The sequence below is a fragment of the Anarrhichthys ocellatus genome, unplaced genomic scaffold (assembly GCF_004355925.1).
Source record: "Anarrhichthys ocellatus isolate YVR2014 unplaced genomic scaffold, GSC_Weel_1.0 scaffold173, whole genome shotgun sequence".
In the NCBI taxonomy this organism is placed as follows: Eukaryota; Metazoa; Chordata; class Actinopteri; order Perciformes; family Anarhichadidae; genus Anarrhichthys; species Anarrhichthys ocellatus.
In genome coordinates, this window is record NW_022280203.1 from 138,432 (window position 1) to 154,981 (window position 16,550).

Below are 16,550 nucleotides of genomic sequence, written 5' to 3' on the forward strand. Positions count from 1 at the left end.
AAGGGAACAGGGATTCTATTCAGAGATGACAAAGAACTTGGAGGTTTCAAGTGACATCTACTGTACTCATGTGGAAGGTTGTGTGGATTGTGTTGCTGTTGATGCATTAATACAGTATTGCAGGGTATTTCAAAATAAAAGGGGTTGCATGTTTAAAAAACACCATGTGAACAAGGAGCTCGTTGAGGATTTGTTTATTTGCATGTTACTCAGACGGACCGAATCGATTGAAAAACCATATGGTTGTTCAAAACATCTGTCTTGTTTATGGATTTAACTGTATCTGCCGTGCCTTCTGTCAAAACCTCTCGCTTTGGAGAGATTTACAACTGCTCCTTAAGACTCTGCCATTGCCTGTTTGGATATTTAATCTAAGAGGATCCATGAGTGAGTTAAGACACACTTCTTTCACTGCTGAATAACAAGGTAAATTCAATTTGATGCTTTTAAACACTGTTAATATTTGAATAAGCACATTTAATCAAATTATAAACCTTGATTTAAAAGATGCTTTTAAATGTAAGCAGTAAAGCTAATACATGATATGCATGCTCTGATTATTATATTTTGTAGTCCCAGTAGTAGTTGCTTAAGTATTATAGTTGTTGTCATATTCCTAAACTTCCCAAGTTCAGTGCTGAAGTCCTTTGTTGTGGATCAATTGTTCAACTAAGTCTTTCTTCATCTGATCATCACAGTTGAATGTTAAAAAGCAGCTAAGTTTAAATGTGATGAATCTCACCGATAACTCCTCACTATCATATTGTTTTGTACCTAACAACAGGCCATGTGGAAACATGAGGAGGAGGCTCTGAACCTCGGGAGGCTTTGGATGAGCTCGGAGCGCCTGCGGCCACGGATCCTCCCCGTCCAATGGTGAGCAATGTTGATGTCAAAACAGTGGGTGGTGCATTCAGGCATTCATCCTCACTGTGTTGTTGCCGGATGGAGAATTGTGCTTGTGATGGAAGGAATCTCTGAAGGAGTCTACAGTGTGTCACAGCATCTGTAGGCCGAAAAATAAATGAATGGAAAAAGAAAAGTGTAATTTAATCAGTGAGTTTAAACCATTGCAGTATTAAACGTTGCGGCCGCTCTCTGATTGGTTTTTTTTGTGAGTGCTCGCCTCCTCCCCTGCCGTGTCGGGTCCAAAGAGTCATTCAAGATTAGCACTTGTCTTTTGATTAGTGGGGCTGTGGCAACAATCCAGACATTTCTATTAAGTCGGTAGTATTTAGTCCACACTGTGATTCTCCGGGCTGATCTCCTGTGTTGCGTAATCTCCATAGTGGAGTAACTGCCCTCGGAGTCAGCTTCGGGGCAAATCCTCTGTCCAAACAGTAAATGGAAGTGTGCACTCGCAGAAGACAAACTGTTTTCAATCATTATTATTCCATCAAAAATGTACTGACACACCAGCTGACCAGCTTGTTGATCCTCACTGTGCAGAATGACGTATGTGCTGAGTTTTCCCATTTATCTGCTGAAGAGGTAAAGTTTCTCTGTGATCACTTCAAATCTGAATTTCACACGTGTAAAAACGAGCAGGACTTCGTGACATGACAACAGAGTTGGAGACTTGGACTTGTGACTTGGACTCCAGTCGCACACACAGTGACTTGACTTGGACTTGCAAAAAATGATTTGTGAGCATCTCTGAGAGCATCTTTGAGAGGCTAGATTGATGTGTTTTAAATAACAGTAGATTATAAACTGTCATTAGTACCCAGTGTAAATATAGTGAGAAATAAACGTAATGATAAAGCTCTCAAATGTCTTTGTAATTCATTACCAGGCCTTGGTAGGTGATGCTGTTTTCATGGAAGAGGGTTAGGTTGTGAGGTCAGGATGGTACTACAGCAAGTCAGACATAAGCTACATTTGTTATTTTGGTTTGCTGAGTTCGTCTACATGCACACAATATTCAGAATTAAGCGATACAAGTTACATCTAAAACGAACAACATGATAAATTGCCACAACTAGTCTGGAAGTTTAACCAGGTCCAATAGGACTTGAAACCTCCAGTGCATATTTATTCAATGAGGGAGAATTACTAAATGTAATTCTAAGAATTTCTAACTTTTAGTGAAAAAACATGTCGGACACAAACTATTATTCATAGCAGAGTATTTTTCCTTTTCAGGGATTTGTAATTATGTGATCAACTATGTTGCAGTAAGGCTGTATATAAGGTTATTTACACTGATGCAACAAAGGTGAATTGTAGTCACAGAAACAGGAAGTGGTTGCTCTCTCTTCTGGCTGCCCGTGTTCTGGTGTTAGAATCTTGATCTGTCTGAATAAGTTATTGTTTTGGATCTCTCTTAGATATTTTTGGATGTCTTAAGGTGCCATGCAGGTTGCTTGTAGGATTAAATATCTTCCATGATTGTATTAGAAATGTTTATTATACAAGGGGGATCCCGAGCCTGTGATTGAGAAACCCCGATCACTTGTATGACACTGAATCTTGTCTTGTCTTGACTCTTGAGGTTTTGGATGAACACATGCCGGTGTTTTGAGCTGAAGGGGGTTTTCTATACTGTGGCTGTTTTGCCCTTGTGTGCTACTGACCCAACCTTGTATGTTAGTTGCAATGAGGAGAACCTCTGCTGCAATATATAGGATTACTAGACTGGAATAACCAGCTGCCTTTACAACTGCTATAAGATTACCAGGCTGGAATATCTAATCCGTGCTACCTGACATGCACTTTGAAATCCTGTCATCCTTAATGGATGAGCATATGGGCCTTTGAGGTAGAATTACTTAGATCATGTGCACAAGATGAGTAGAGCACATATTTTGTTACTTTGCCTTTAGCGAAGACAAACAGTGTAGGGAACGCACATGCAGAAAACCTCAACATGTGCTGCATCAGAAAGTCCGAAAAAACATCTGCACGCTGCACTGAGAGCTGCCAGCTAATTTAATCCAACAGAGCTCTTCATCATCTGCCATAACCAATCACTATAACCAACAGCAGTCATAAAGCAACATACACAAACACGCAGGTGGTCGTGATCTCTGTGAGAGGACCAATCAGAGCAGAGCTGGATACTGTGCGATACTCATACTGGAGAATAAAGAAATAAACATGAAGAAAATATTGTAAAAGAACAACATCAAATCTAATACAACAAAAATCAGGTCAAGGTAATGTAAAGTAGGAATCACATACATTATCTACTACTAACTTCTATATGGAAAAATACATAAAAAGAGGAGAGAATGATAAATGACTTGCCCAAAAGGGTTGAAACAAAAGCAGGTACAACCTGGCAATGGGCCATTTGTATTGATACCTACAACATTTTAAACGCGTTAAACCACAGAGAATTATTACTTGACGCTTTGGCAATATTGTCCTTGTGCCATTCGTGCCAATAAAGCATATTGAATGGAATTGAAATTATAACTTATGGAGAGTTCCGACTCATTGTTTAGCTGTCCAGCCTGCAACTTTCCTGTTTTAGTTCACTCTCACTGCTCTCATAATGTCGCTTTAGGCTCTCTCACTGTACGTGCTACACAGTTAGCGACAAGCTGTTGAACAAAGTGGAGCATTTAGCAGCTCAATAACCAGATATTTCCTTCAGGAGTACATGGAGACAGTTTCCAGGTGGACAGAAACATGACTCCAGATAATTGATAATGTTTCTCTGTAACTGCTGAATCGGTACACCATATCATAAAATCTGTCGATGTATGTTCACGACTTGTTTCCAAGTGGCCCCCATAAAAAGAAATTCTGATGTACTTTATTGGAGTGTTTCCATTTGATGTTCGTTTATACTACTACTCAGCTACATTTCAGAGAGTATTGTACTTTTTGCTCCACTACATGTATTTCACAGCTTTAGATACTAGTTTTACACATTTACAGATTAGGAGTTACTGGTTCCTTTAAGACGCTGACCATGCTGACTACGATCTTTGTCGCATGTCATCCCTCCTCTTCCTTCCCTCATTTCATCTCTCTACTATCGCTGTTGAATAAAATAAGAAAAAAAAAACAGAAAACTAAAGTTGATATTAGAAACAAATGATAAAAATTGTAGATTAAACCACCCAAAAATCCAAAGACATCATGTTTTGTTTAAGGGTTTATTTTAGACTCTTTCTATTCATTTATTCATTCATTCATTGGTTGGTTGGTTGGTTGGTTTAGTGCACATTCATTAACATTGCTGTAAATATGCCAGAACTGGCCAAAAGTCTACTTTTCATCTGTTGTCCCTGGACAGATGTTCTAAAGTCAAGCTAAAAAAAGAATAAAATATAAAAATATCAGGGTTTTATAAGCATGCAGAGTAATACTAAAAAGAGAGGAGGATATTAATATTAGTAAAAAATAATACTGCATGTTCAGGTACTAAATAATCTAACTTAATACTTCCTTCGCTGCAGTTCAGTGTTTTTTTCTTATCAGGCGTCATGGCTCAAAGTCAAGCTCTGTAAAAGTGTGCAGGAGGGGTTTGTACCAATAAAGCGTCAGTATAGTTCACGCACAAGCGTGCTGATGGTGAAATTGCTTTGTCGACACATTCTGTTAACGAGTAAGGTGACAGTGTCATAGAGGCTGGGGCTGGACGCAGTGAGGGAGGGAGGGGTGATGGATCGAGGGCTGCGTAAAAGGAGGAGGGACGTTATCCCCCTGTACACGCTGTCAGAAGTCCTGAGACGTGTAACACTGCAGTAGCTGCAGTCCACCTCATCTTGCAGCTCATATCTCACCCCTCTCCCTCTTTTACTGACACAAATCGTTTAGCAGGGGAATGGATTGATTTTTTACCCTCTCAGTCTGACTCTACTCTATGATCCCCCCCACCCTCCCGCTGTCCGTCTTCCTGTCTCTTCGCCTGTAGCAAATTCCATTACGAAGTGACGAGTCATGCCTCAGCTGACTGCCTTCCTAATAACATGTCCAGAACATTGCAGGATCATACGAGAAAAAGAAAAATGCCCCAATATACGTATATGTATACTGTATATATATATATATGGAGTATGTTGAGTCAGCTGAGTGATGTTTGTGTGTGCGCATGCACCTCCCTGCATCCCTGAACTCTCTGCGTTCATGGGACAAAACCTGGACGTTTATCTCAGGTACAAACATGTGATCTTTATATTCACTGATGCACATGAGCGTGATGGTCCCGTGAGGACACATAATGAGATTGTTGGAGGTGACTGTGTGTGGTGATGTATGGCGAAGTGTAGACTGCGAAGTCCTAAAACAGTCTCCTGTGACCTTGAAGCCCTGTGCCTGCAGTGGCGCTGCTCACGCCGCAATGTTACAGCCAACTCCAGGCTGCAGCAGGAGACAAGTGACACGAGGGAATGATTTGTGACTTCAGGCAACTGGTTCTCTTATCAGGTAACACAATATTCAACCTTTGATGCCAAATTGGCCGCCCTTCTGGAAAAGTACTCGATTAACTTTGATTGAAGTTTGAGCTCCTCGAGAGAATTCAACAGAACTAAAAAAAAAAAAGGAGGTGCAGCCTTTCTGTAATTTGAATTGCACCTTTTTATTAGACTCGTCACACTTTTTCAAAGCCACAGAGCCACTGTATTAATCTGACAAACATTCAATAGCTGGCAGGCGCAGAGGTGTTGGAGTTGGCAGGGACAACATAAATAAATAGAAAAAACCCCACATCTGCAGGGTTTTCTTGGAAAGGGACTGTTTTTACTCTCAACACCTACAAATCTATACTAAACAGATCTACGGGAAATGTGTGCCCAGAATAAATGACCTCAGTGAAAGCTTCAAGTGTTCATCAATGAAAGAGATTTTAGTGCAGTGCCTGATTCTTGTTTTTCCAAACAGGAACTGCCGTCCAGGGCTGATTTCTAAAAGAATAAAAAAGCTTGATTGAGATTTTGAGGAAAGATTTGGAAAACATTTTTGACAGTTAAACATTTTCATAGGATATTGATGTGAATAAGACTTCACGTCAGCGTGAATCACCGAGGATGTAAACAAGAGAAAGCTGAATCCCCTGGGTACATGTGCGCTGCTGCAGGTGTTGAGAGCTATATGACAAGTGCTGTAACAGGGGAAGAATACACTATAATCCCCAAGGTGAGGCTGGATTGGATGATCCCGCATGTGGATGCTTACTCTGCCGGAAAGAGGGGGAAAGAGTGGGTCCCACTCTCCCTCCGCCACGTCAAACAGCGATTGGCTCCTGCATTGAGCTTCCTATAACATCCTCACTTTACCCCACTGGCAGAGGAGGGAGCAGGGAGAACGAAGCCCAGAAAACCCCCTCACATTCTAAATACAGTGAGTTTCCTGCGTGTTTGTCTCTGTTTGTGTGTATGCGCGCACACGTGTATGTTTGTGTGCGGGTACCTCTGGCATCTCTTGTTTCGTATAGGGTGTTAAATTACCCAATGGGAGCTTTAATAGAGCACTACAGGCACTCTTGATTGTGAGATGAGGGAGAGATTGAAGGGAGCAAGGGGGATCAAAGCAGAGCTGCAAGGCAAGTTAGAGAGGGCACAACAACTCCTGCAGAGCCGGGGAGAGCCTGGTGAGTGGTGCGGAAATCTGCACACAGCTGGATTTAAACTTTACACGTACTTAAAGATATATTTGCATGTAATTGCGGGTGATAAGAGTGATGTGATGCCAGTGGGTGTTTCAATGCTGTGTAAGATGAGGCTAAGTTGTTCAGTGGGAAGATTTGAGTAGCTATTTAACAGCAAGAAGTTGCCTTTAGACACAATTAAATGTGTCTTATAAGGGTAGATCTATTAGCACTGCTCTGTCCTTTCTCTTCGACTGCGTAACCATTCTTTGCTGACACGGCACAATCAATATGTATTTTTTGCACGAGCCGCATCACAACATCCTTCGATAAGAAGATGCATTCCCACATCCTGGACTGTTACGTTATCTGCGGCAATGCAAGTGGAAATAGAACAAGATGAGTCTCTCTGAGTGCGCAGGGCCCTCGGTGTCAAGTGGACACCGTTGCAGCTTGAAAGCGTGTGTTGGGATTTGGTTACCTCTCTAAACCAGACAAATGGATTGATAAACCGCTACTAAATGTAATGCTGATGGACTGCCTAAAAAGAGGTCGTATTTTTGGTTTTGATGAGTTTCTGCTTCCAGTCATATAAGTGAAACCTCAGAATTTTTTTTTCTTATTTTTAACATGTTCAGTTTCTTAGCATATGATCAGCAATAATGCCAATACCCTGTGTAAGCATTTTCACAACCGAACCTGCAGAGCTTGTGTTTTCGTTTAGTTCATTGGAGAGAATGTCGGGGGGGGGAAAATAACTGTAGAAGCATAGTACCAGATGGCAGGTTCTGTGCTGATGCAAACACGAGCTGACAGAAAAATCTCTTCACCCACAAAACTGTATCGCACTATATAACAAAATATATAACTGCTTTTTTCCCTCTTCCTCAGATTACAAACTGAATCCAAACGTAGCATACAGCTGCCTGAATGATAACCAGGAGGAGAGAGACCCTGCCAGAATCTTCAGCGTGGCACTGGTTGAGGTGTCCCCTCCGTGTCCTGCTATCCAACCAGGCTGATAGGCGGCGCTAGCGACCACACAGGCGATGGAGGTGCCGCTTGTTAATTTTGAGAACATGGACGATGTCGGCATCCACCTGGGAGACCCAAGTGACTCCGGGTACCCGACGTCACCCCCGTCAGAGGTCCCCGATCAGAATCTGTTAACCCACCGTCTGAGCTCTCCTCACCAGTCGCCACGCAGGGGACGACGTAGGCATCATTCTGGTCAAGAAGGGCCGTCGCCATCCTCTCCTCCGACTCTGACCGCAAAAGCGAACTCCAGCAGCGGCAGTTTGATCTCTAATCTGAAGCTCCTGATCAACAGCGAGTCCCCCGCCGACAGTAAAATGGCGAGGGATTGCTACGACAACGAGGACTTGTTTGAAAAGCACTTCATTGAAGAAAAAGACGAGAGAGTTGTCATCAATATTTCAGGCCTGATGTTCGAGACCCAGCTCAGCACCCTGAATAAGTTTCCAGAGACGCTGCTAGGTGACCCCATGAAGAGGATAAACTACTTTGACCCGATGAAAAACGAGTACTTCTTTGACAGAAACCGCCCGACTTTTGATGGTATTCTGTACTACTATCAGTCGGGGGGGAGAATCCGCAGACCAGCCAACGTTCCTTTAGATGTTTTTGCAAATGAAATCGTTTTCTACCAGTTGGGTCATGAAGCGATGGAGCAGTTCCGCGAAGACGAAGGGTTTGTCAAAGAGCCGGAGGTCCTTTTGCCCACCAACGAAATCAAACGACAATTCTGGCTCCTGTTTGAATACCCAGAAAGCTCCAGTGCAGCCAAATCTGTCGCTCTGGTTTCTGTGTTCGTCATCGTCATTTCCATTGTCATCTTCTGCCTAGAGACTCTGCCAGAGTTCAGGGACGACACTAACTTTACCCCGGGTTTAACCCAACTCATCAACGGTACTCAAGTCGGTTCTGCCCCTCATCCCGCCACTAAAGACGTGTTTGCGTATCTAACAGACCCATTTTTCATCCTGGAGACTATTTGCATCATTTGGTTCTGCTTTGAAGCTGGAGTCCGCTTTGTGGTGTGCCCCAGCAAAAGGGATTTCTTCAATAACATCATGAACATCATTGACATTGTCTCCATAATTCCCTACTTTGTCACCCTTGGAACAGAGCTGGCTACGACCCCCGATGAGGATTTGAACTCCAGTCAGAACATGTCCCTGGCAATCCTAAGAATCATCCGTCTGGTGAGAGTTTTCAGAATTTTTAAGCTCTCCCGACACTCGAAAGGGCTTCAGATCCTGGGGCAGACATTGAAAGCCAGTATGAGGGAACTTGGGCTGCTCATCTTCTTCCTTTTTATAGGAGTCATCCTATTCTCAAGTGCTATCTACTTTGCAGAAGTGGATGAGCCCCAGACGCAGTTTGTTAGCATCCCTGACGGCTTCTGGTGGGCTGTGGTGACAATGACCACTGTGGGGTACGGAGACATGTGCCCGAGCACTATAGGAGGCAAAATGGTCGGCACCCTCTGTGCCATTTCCGGTGTCCTGACCATCGCTTTGCCCGTCCCCGTCATCGTCTCCAACTTTAACTATTTCTACCACCGTGAGACCGAGCAGGAGGAGAAACAGGTGGTGGATGCAGCGGCAGAGGCTGCCCTGAAAATGTCAGCTGCGAACAATTATGGAAGCACACCCTCTTTAAACAAAAGTAACGGCACCTGGCAGAATGAGAAAAACGGCACACACTAATAGAGAAAGCATTCATATGTATCAAGGGCATGAAAAACATATCCAGTGGTGAGTTCATCTTTCTCACTCTTTTGTACTCCGAAAATGGCAGCATTTGTGCGTATTATGACAGTATTAAAAGGCCCCGTGTGGTGAGACAGCCTTGACACAAGTTGTCTGTCTGCTTGTGGATGTGTCAAAGTGCAATTAACACAACTCAGCAACTACTGTATAATTATCATCTTTCATCCAGTGCAATTTGAAGAAAAAGGTGGTGGCTCATTTGAGCTATTAGCATTTCAAATGTAGACGGTGAGAGTAAACAAGCTGTAAGTGTTGACCAGAATTATCCTGGAGGGTCTGTATAACAGCACGTTTATCCCACAAGAGAAAATGAAAAAGAAAACGGTCTAAACTGGAAGTATACTCAGAGCTCAAAGTTCGTCTTCCCTTCTTCGTAGTCAGCAAAACCTAGATAGAACTTGGCTGGATTTTCAAGGGCAGGCGAATGCGTCCTGTGAAAGGCAAGAGGATATGAGTGCACACATTGTCTTATCAGCAAATCAATACTTCTCCTTATGACACAGCATAACAATATCTGTGCAATAAGTAGTTGGCACATTTGCACGTTTGCACTTCTGCTATTACTCTTGTAGCTGCAAAATATAAATCTGCACTAAGTAGTTGCATGCAGCTTTTAAAGTCACATGTTATTTTTTCATGTAATCTATTATTTGGCATTTTGTAACCAGATTATCACCTTCTGATTGTATCACAATGTGAATTTACCCTTTAAGAACCATATCAATTCATTGCAATGGAAGCTTATTTTCCTAATATACTGTATCTTGAGCGCTTTTTTGGAGCTTTACACCATCATGAGATGAGATACATATATATATATATATTCATGATCAGACAAAGCATCAGGCTCATATGTATTGCATGGCATAGTGTGCCTAGAAAAGTTCACATTCCTATTATCAGTAACTGAAAGTTAGACATATTCATTGTACCTAAATATATAGTCTTTCAATCGTAATGTGATGATCAATATATTCCATGTGATAGGGAAAGCCAATACCTCAACTGGATTTGTGAAATGATGACAACAAGTGATGAGGTTTGTCTCTCATCAGGAAATTGGTTCTATATATGCATGCCACATTTCGATCTTAAAAATGTACTGTATGTGAGTTTATTATAACTATAAATACAGCTTGTACAGGAATGGCAGTGCGGGTAGTTGTAACACAATCAATGCCTTTCAAATAATCCTACAATATGCAATAACGGAAAAACAAATGTGTTTTTCACCTCTGGAAAGAGCAATAACTAATTAATTAAAATGAAATGGAATATGGTGACATCAGTTAGTCACGTTGGTACTCAGCACTTTACTATGTTATGAAGCACTTAATATTTGAGGACTGTTACTGTACTTGTCAACATTGTCCAGTATACAGTGTCATAATGTTCTATTTATCCTGTAAAGAGTGCCTTCCATTAAACATGTATCCTAACTGTGACGTTTCCCTCTGATGATTTCTCTGATAAATTGGACTTGTGACATCAAGTGAATTTAAAGTTTCCAAACTGCTTCTCTGCTCAACAATAATAGTGATGGATGGAGGTTCCAGTGTGCATGGCTGCAGGGCTGAATACTCATTATCACCTCATGTTAGTTGTTAAAACGCCCTCTCCGTGCTGGTTCTCTCTCTCTCTCTCTCTCTCTCTCTCTCTCTTTCTCTCTCTCTCTCACTGTTTCTCTTCATCTTCATCCAAAAATTCTTCGGAAGAGGGAAAAACAGCAGGGATACTGTTTTTTTTTAAATTATATTTATATAAATATATATCTCTGGTGTTATGGTGTAGGTGGCAGACTGGAGGAGCAGACGTTTTCTCGCTCTGTGTTTCTGTAACAAGACTCATCTAATTAAGAAATGAAGAGGGTAAAACCTGGCTGCAAATAGATGGAAAGATCAGAAAGGATTGTCAAATCATGCTGACATGTTGAGTTGTGTTTGTTGTTGGGGATATCGATCAAATTAGCGTTTTCTTTCTATTAGGTGGGGGAAATCTTGTATTGTGAGCTTGACAATGCCTTTGACTGGGATGCCTTCAAAAGCAAATGCACCAAATTAAATATGCAGACCAAATGAATCATTTATAAGATTATCTATCTTGGCCTTCAAGGCTGGGGGCTGGCTGTTTCATTTGATGCTATACTGTCCCAAACAGTCCCATCAAGGACATATTATCAGTGAATACTCTGAAGCAATGTCTTATTTTGATCTGGGCTCATTTAGTGATTTTAGGATCTCTGAGCTCATTCCTTCCTCAACGAGACAAAGCTGTTAGAAGTCATTTCCTGCTGAGCCTTACTGGCTGTGTTTTTTGCAGCCTGCTCATCTTGCCGCTGGTCAAAGGTCAGGTCAGCGGGCGGCGCCCTTCTGCCCTGCTGATTACTGATCGTGCGGCGACACCACGAAGACGAGGTCCGATAGCATTTGAGCATTTCACAGACAGGTAGCTCTGGCAAGGTCAAAGCTAATGCGAGGCTGTCATTAATAATTCATCGGGTGTTCCACAAAGAGATCACATCCATCCTGCCTTTGATAAAGATTCATCACAAGAAATCCATCCAACGACCGATGTGAGTGTCCAATCACTGTGACACAGCAGGCTGTACAATGCAACCCTTAATGGATCCAAAAATATCCTTGTTGCATGAATCCGTTTGTCCCTTTACCCCTTTCAGAAAAGTAACTTTGGATGGGTCTCACACAAAAGCTCAGGCAGCCAGACTCATATTGGTAGATCGGGTTACTGTTTTGTCAGCAGACACATTATAAGCCAATTTCAGACCTGCACGGACAGTAGGCTGTGTACTGTAGTGCACGCCCTGCAGAGGGCAAAGTCAAAGTTGGAACTGGGCAGCTTGTGTTTGAATTAAATCCCTCTGAAGTCTCCTGTTTCTTCCAGTGACGGAAACTCTCCTGGATGCAGGACAGGGCTATACGGTGGCATCGGGCTCCATCACCGCTGTCGTGAACTTGCCATTACATTTTTGATGAAAGAGCGAATGCAGTGCTGCTCCAGAGCACAGAAGTGGCAGAGCAACCCTCATGGGCTTAACATTGATCAAAGTTCAGCAGTGCTCACCTACAGTATTACTTGAGCTATTGATTTTATGCCCTGACTTTGCTGACCAAGAACATTCAGACTTGGGTTTTGCATTACTGCTATAGCTACTTTATGGACCGCAGGGCTGATTTGATGACGATGGGAAGAAGTTCAGAGAGGTGGACACACCTTGCTTCTTACTGGGGGGGTGATGGAGGATCAGGTATCCTGACACAGTGTGATTAAAAAACACTTCATGTTCGGGAAGTCATTCTGTTTCTTATTTTTAGTTGTATTTGCTTCACACATGCTGGAAATCCTGGATATCACTGAGGCATCCAGCACGTGCTCTCATTTATTGCTGTGTCAGTTTTTAAGAGAATACATTTGTTCACAACTTGCAGAACACTTGACTTGTACGTTACCGTTTCATTCTATTTTATAGTTGGTCATTGGTGCTTTTTATATACATTCATATAATATAACCATACTAGTCGTGTCGATCCTTTATCTTCTTATGTCTAGCTTTGTCATCCTAGCTGTTGTTATATTTCTGTAGATGAAACCAGAGTCAAATGTCTTGTATTGCACATGTACTTGGCAAAGGAATCTGATAATGATTCTGAATATATCTTATAATATTAACTGGGTAATAGTTAAACAGTAAATCCGTCTTTTACCTCCGTTATTCCTTAAATGGATAAGGCTGGTGTCATTCTTTATTTCTCTTATTGTCAACAAATCCCATAAAAAGACAAAAAAACATAAATGAATTGATCCCACTAAAGTAAGGCAGTTATTGTGTTTTCCAGCACAAAATAATTGGGAAAACCATTTAGAAATATATAGATATGGACGAGACAGGGTTATTATCTAACGCCTCATTCCTCTGTGCTACAGGTGGTTATTGTTGTCCAAAAACTATATTTTAAAACGAAAAGACCAGTCAGCCTCAATGTTCTTTCGTTACATGACCGCTGTAGTTTATTTTTGAACTCATTCACACCATCTTGCTGCTGGGAATACTGCCGGATCCACGACTGAAAATAGTCCCCAACAAATACACTCTTTACTAGTATGACAAACCTTTGCTAAAAACGGCAGTGCCCAGCTGTTCTTGAAAATAATTTAGCGTTTTTATATATTGTGGTGACCTGATTTTATACGATTGTAGTAGGAGCCAATGCAGGATTATTACAAACCTCATCATTTAATGTCAGTTATAAAAGGCATTTTCTGTATTTGTGTTATCTTATCATTTTAACTTTGAATTTCCACCAGCTGTTCATTTTTTGCTTTTATGAGATTCAGATGTATATGGAAATATAAAACCATGTTACACATTAACAGATTATCTTTTATTCTCTCCTTTTGGTGACATAACAAGGAACTCCTGCTAAATTTTGAGTTTGTTGCAGAATGACTTTGTTCCTAAAAATTTCCATCATTCAAAAGACATTTTGGTCTGTTTTTAATAACTCAAAGTGACTTAAAGTAACATTTATGATCTCCAGCTCTCGATATGTCAAATACACCATTATAATGAATATCATAGCAAATCAATTAAGCGTTTTGAGTCATTCATAATTTTAATGGAGCCATTGTATTCTCCAGTATCCGTCTGAATATGATTTGTTAGCTCAGTTCTGCTCCGCCTGGATGCACCAGTTCCCATCTATTTTTTTTGTTAAGATTGGAGAGGGGAGTCCCACGAGAGGGCGGGTAATGATTCAAGGAGATAAAGATTTATGACAGCCAACTGCTCCGCTGCAGTGCGCCAGCCCTGGAGGTCAATGGCCAGACTTTGTGGGACGAAACGTGAGTCGCACATTTGTCCTGCTTAACGCCCATGAAAAATGAACAAGGTGACCTGAAGTATCAGCCGGCACCAGACAGGGTTGCCTTCAGGTGACCACAGGCTGCCCTTCACATCTGGGACAGACAAAAATGTTTGCAACGACTATTTTAGAGAGAAAAATGAGTGTGAGTGAGGGTCATCCAGCTGCAGTGCATTACAAAGATGAATCTGGATAATTATTACCTTCATTATTCTCACAATGGAAAAGACTGTACGTAAACCAAAGCTTCCAGAATGAAGACATGTATTCATTTAAATATTAAGTTATGAACTGGGTTATCTTACTTACATTTCACGTAAACATGTATACAATTTCTGTAAAGGTTCATCTAAAATCTTAAAATTAACTGAGAGAGCAAGGCAAGTAAAGAATTCAGATAATTTACTTAGAAGTGCCAAATTTAATATTCAGAGCATTAATAAAGCATCAAACAACTATTTGTAAAGATATAGTGGAGTAATGTCTACCTGAGCAGAGAATGAAGCCACTCTGTGTGTGTGTTGTAATCCGAGTTTCTCCATTCTTTGCTGACATAGCCGGGCCGGCCGCACATGTATGTTAGTGCATGTTAGCGTGCCCCGCTGGCTAGCTAATGGCCACCGCTCTGCACTTTGCTCAGACAGCAGGTAACAACTTAAAACGCCGCATAGCACCCACCTTCTGGTTCCCCTTCCATCCAGGTATACACGGTTAGCTCCGTCAGCATTGTTGCCGTTTGTTTCATTGTTAGCGTTGTTAGCGCCGTTGGAGGCAAGGAAGGTCTGACAAGAGAGCGTTAACATTCTTTAATTTCATGATTAGTCCAAAATGTTCAACGCTATTTCAGAATTGGCCTTGCAGGATTGGGACATTATCAACACCAGCATTGATGTGTTTTATCAAATTGCAATCATATCTTTTAGTTTACAAAAACTTGTGAGTGCAGCTTTCAGTAAAACTACCAATACTGCAACATGAAAATAAATGATTACATGACCTGCATTGAAAATCTCAATTAGCTAAAAGTACATAACGTACATAACATAAGCGTTGTTATAGTATTATATTATTAGTGATGCATCAATGTGAAAGGGACATTTTATGTTGTAGCTGGTCGAGATGGTCATTTTAACTAGTTAGATCTATAACAGTGCTTCAAATTTGATACGCTCACCATTTGTTTTCTATGACAAATATGAATCTGTAAAGTAACAATCAGAGTAGAGTAAAAAGTACAACATCTATAGTAGAGTAGAAGTATAAAGTAGCATGAAAAATAAATACTCCAGTGAAATGTACTTGTTTACAGTCCACGCCTGCTTATGAAAGTGACATGTTTGATAATATACACTATATTGATTTTATGGGGACAGGATTGGATTTGTTGTTCCACAGAGACAACACTGTTTCACAGTGTTCAGCGTGACACCTTGTGGCGTTATTGTGGTACTACACATAGGCAAACTGGTGGAAAATGTACACTAATTTGTTTGCTTTTGTGTACTTTTGTTGGCTTACATACAGGAAAGGACTTTTTTTTTCCTAGGCCAGTTACATATAAAAAAATAGTTCAGAGTTTGTCCGAAAAGATATGCTGAAGAGTGTTCAGGCAGATAGGGGTCACAAGGTCACACTCATACTGATCACACCACAGTCTGCTGTTGACTCTCTAGACCAGCACAAACAAAGACAAGCGGCTTTGTTACCTCTAAACCCAGCTGCGCCTCAAGCTGAGCGACTACCTGGTAATGTTGCTTTCGGGTACAGAAAACGTCTCCTGTTTCCAGTCAACAAGTCAGATAAGAGATCACTCATCAATAGGAAAATAAGAGGTCAGGTTTTCCTTCTGTGAAAATAGTTTTACTCTGAGTTTTACAGTCACTGCCTGAAACTCTCAGCCTACAACTGTACGCGGCCAATCCCAGTTCATATCTGAAGGCTGAACAGTGTTTACAAAATGTCGGTAAAACCTGTCTGAGTCATAATAGCTTGGTCCATTCAGTCACTGGCATGTTGCTGGTGCTCTTCTCTCTGTCTCTCTCTCTCTGTTTCTGTCTCTCTTTCTCTCTCTGTCTCTGTCTCTATCTCTCTCTCTCTGTCTCTCTCTATCTCTCTCTCTGTCTCTGTCTCTATATCTCTCTCTGTCTCTCTCCCTTTCTCTCTCTCTCTCTGTCTCTCTCTCGCTGTCTCTGTCTCTATCTCTCTGTCTCTGTCTCTATCTCTCTCTCTCTCTGTCTCTCTCTCTGTCTCTGTCTCTATCTCTCTCTCTCTGTCTCTGTCTCTATCTCTCTCTCTGTCTCTCTCTCTTTCTCTCTCTGTCTCTATCTCTCT

General features: G+C 41.4%; 1 protein-coding gene across 1 annotated transcript; it reads left to right on the forward strand.

The window, feature by feature from the left end:
* Positions 1-6,736: 6,736 nt before the first annotated feature.
* LOC116400482 (potassium voltage-gated channel subfamily A member 10-like) lies at positions 6,737-10,147 on the forward strand. Its single transcript, XM_031878343.1, has one exon. The coding sequence runs from the start codon at positions 7,594-7,596 to the stop codon at positions 9,274-9,276; it is 1,683 nt and encodes a 560-aa protein (XP_031734203.1). The 5' UTR covers positions 6,737-7,593; the 3' UTR covers positions 9,277-10,147.
* Positions 10,148-16,550: the final 6,403 nt, after the last annotated feature.

Excerpts from the sequence above, each read along its gene's own strand:
- LOC116400482 (XM_031878343.1), top strand. The coding sequence starts at position 7,594 with ATGGAGGTGCCGCTTGTTAATTTTGAGAACATGGACGATGTCGGCATC.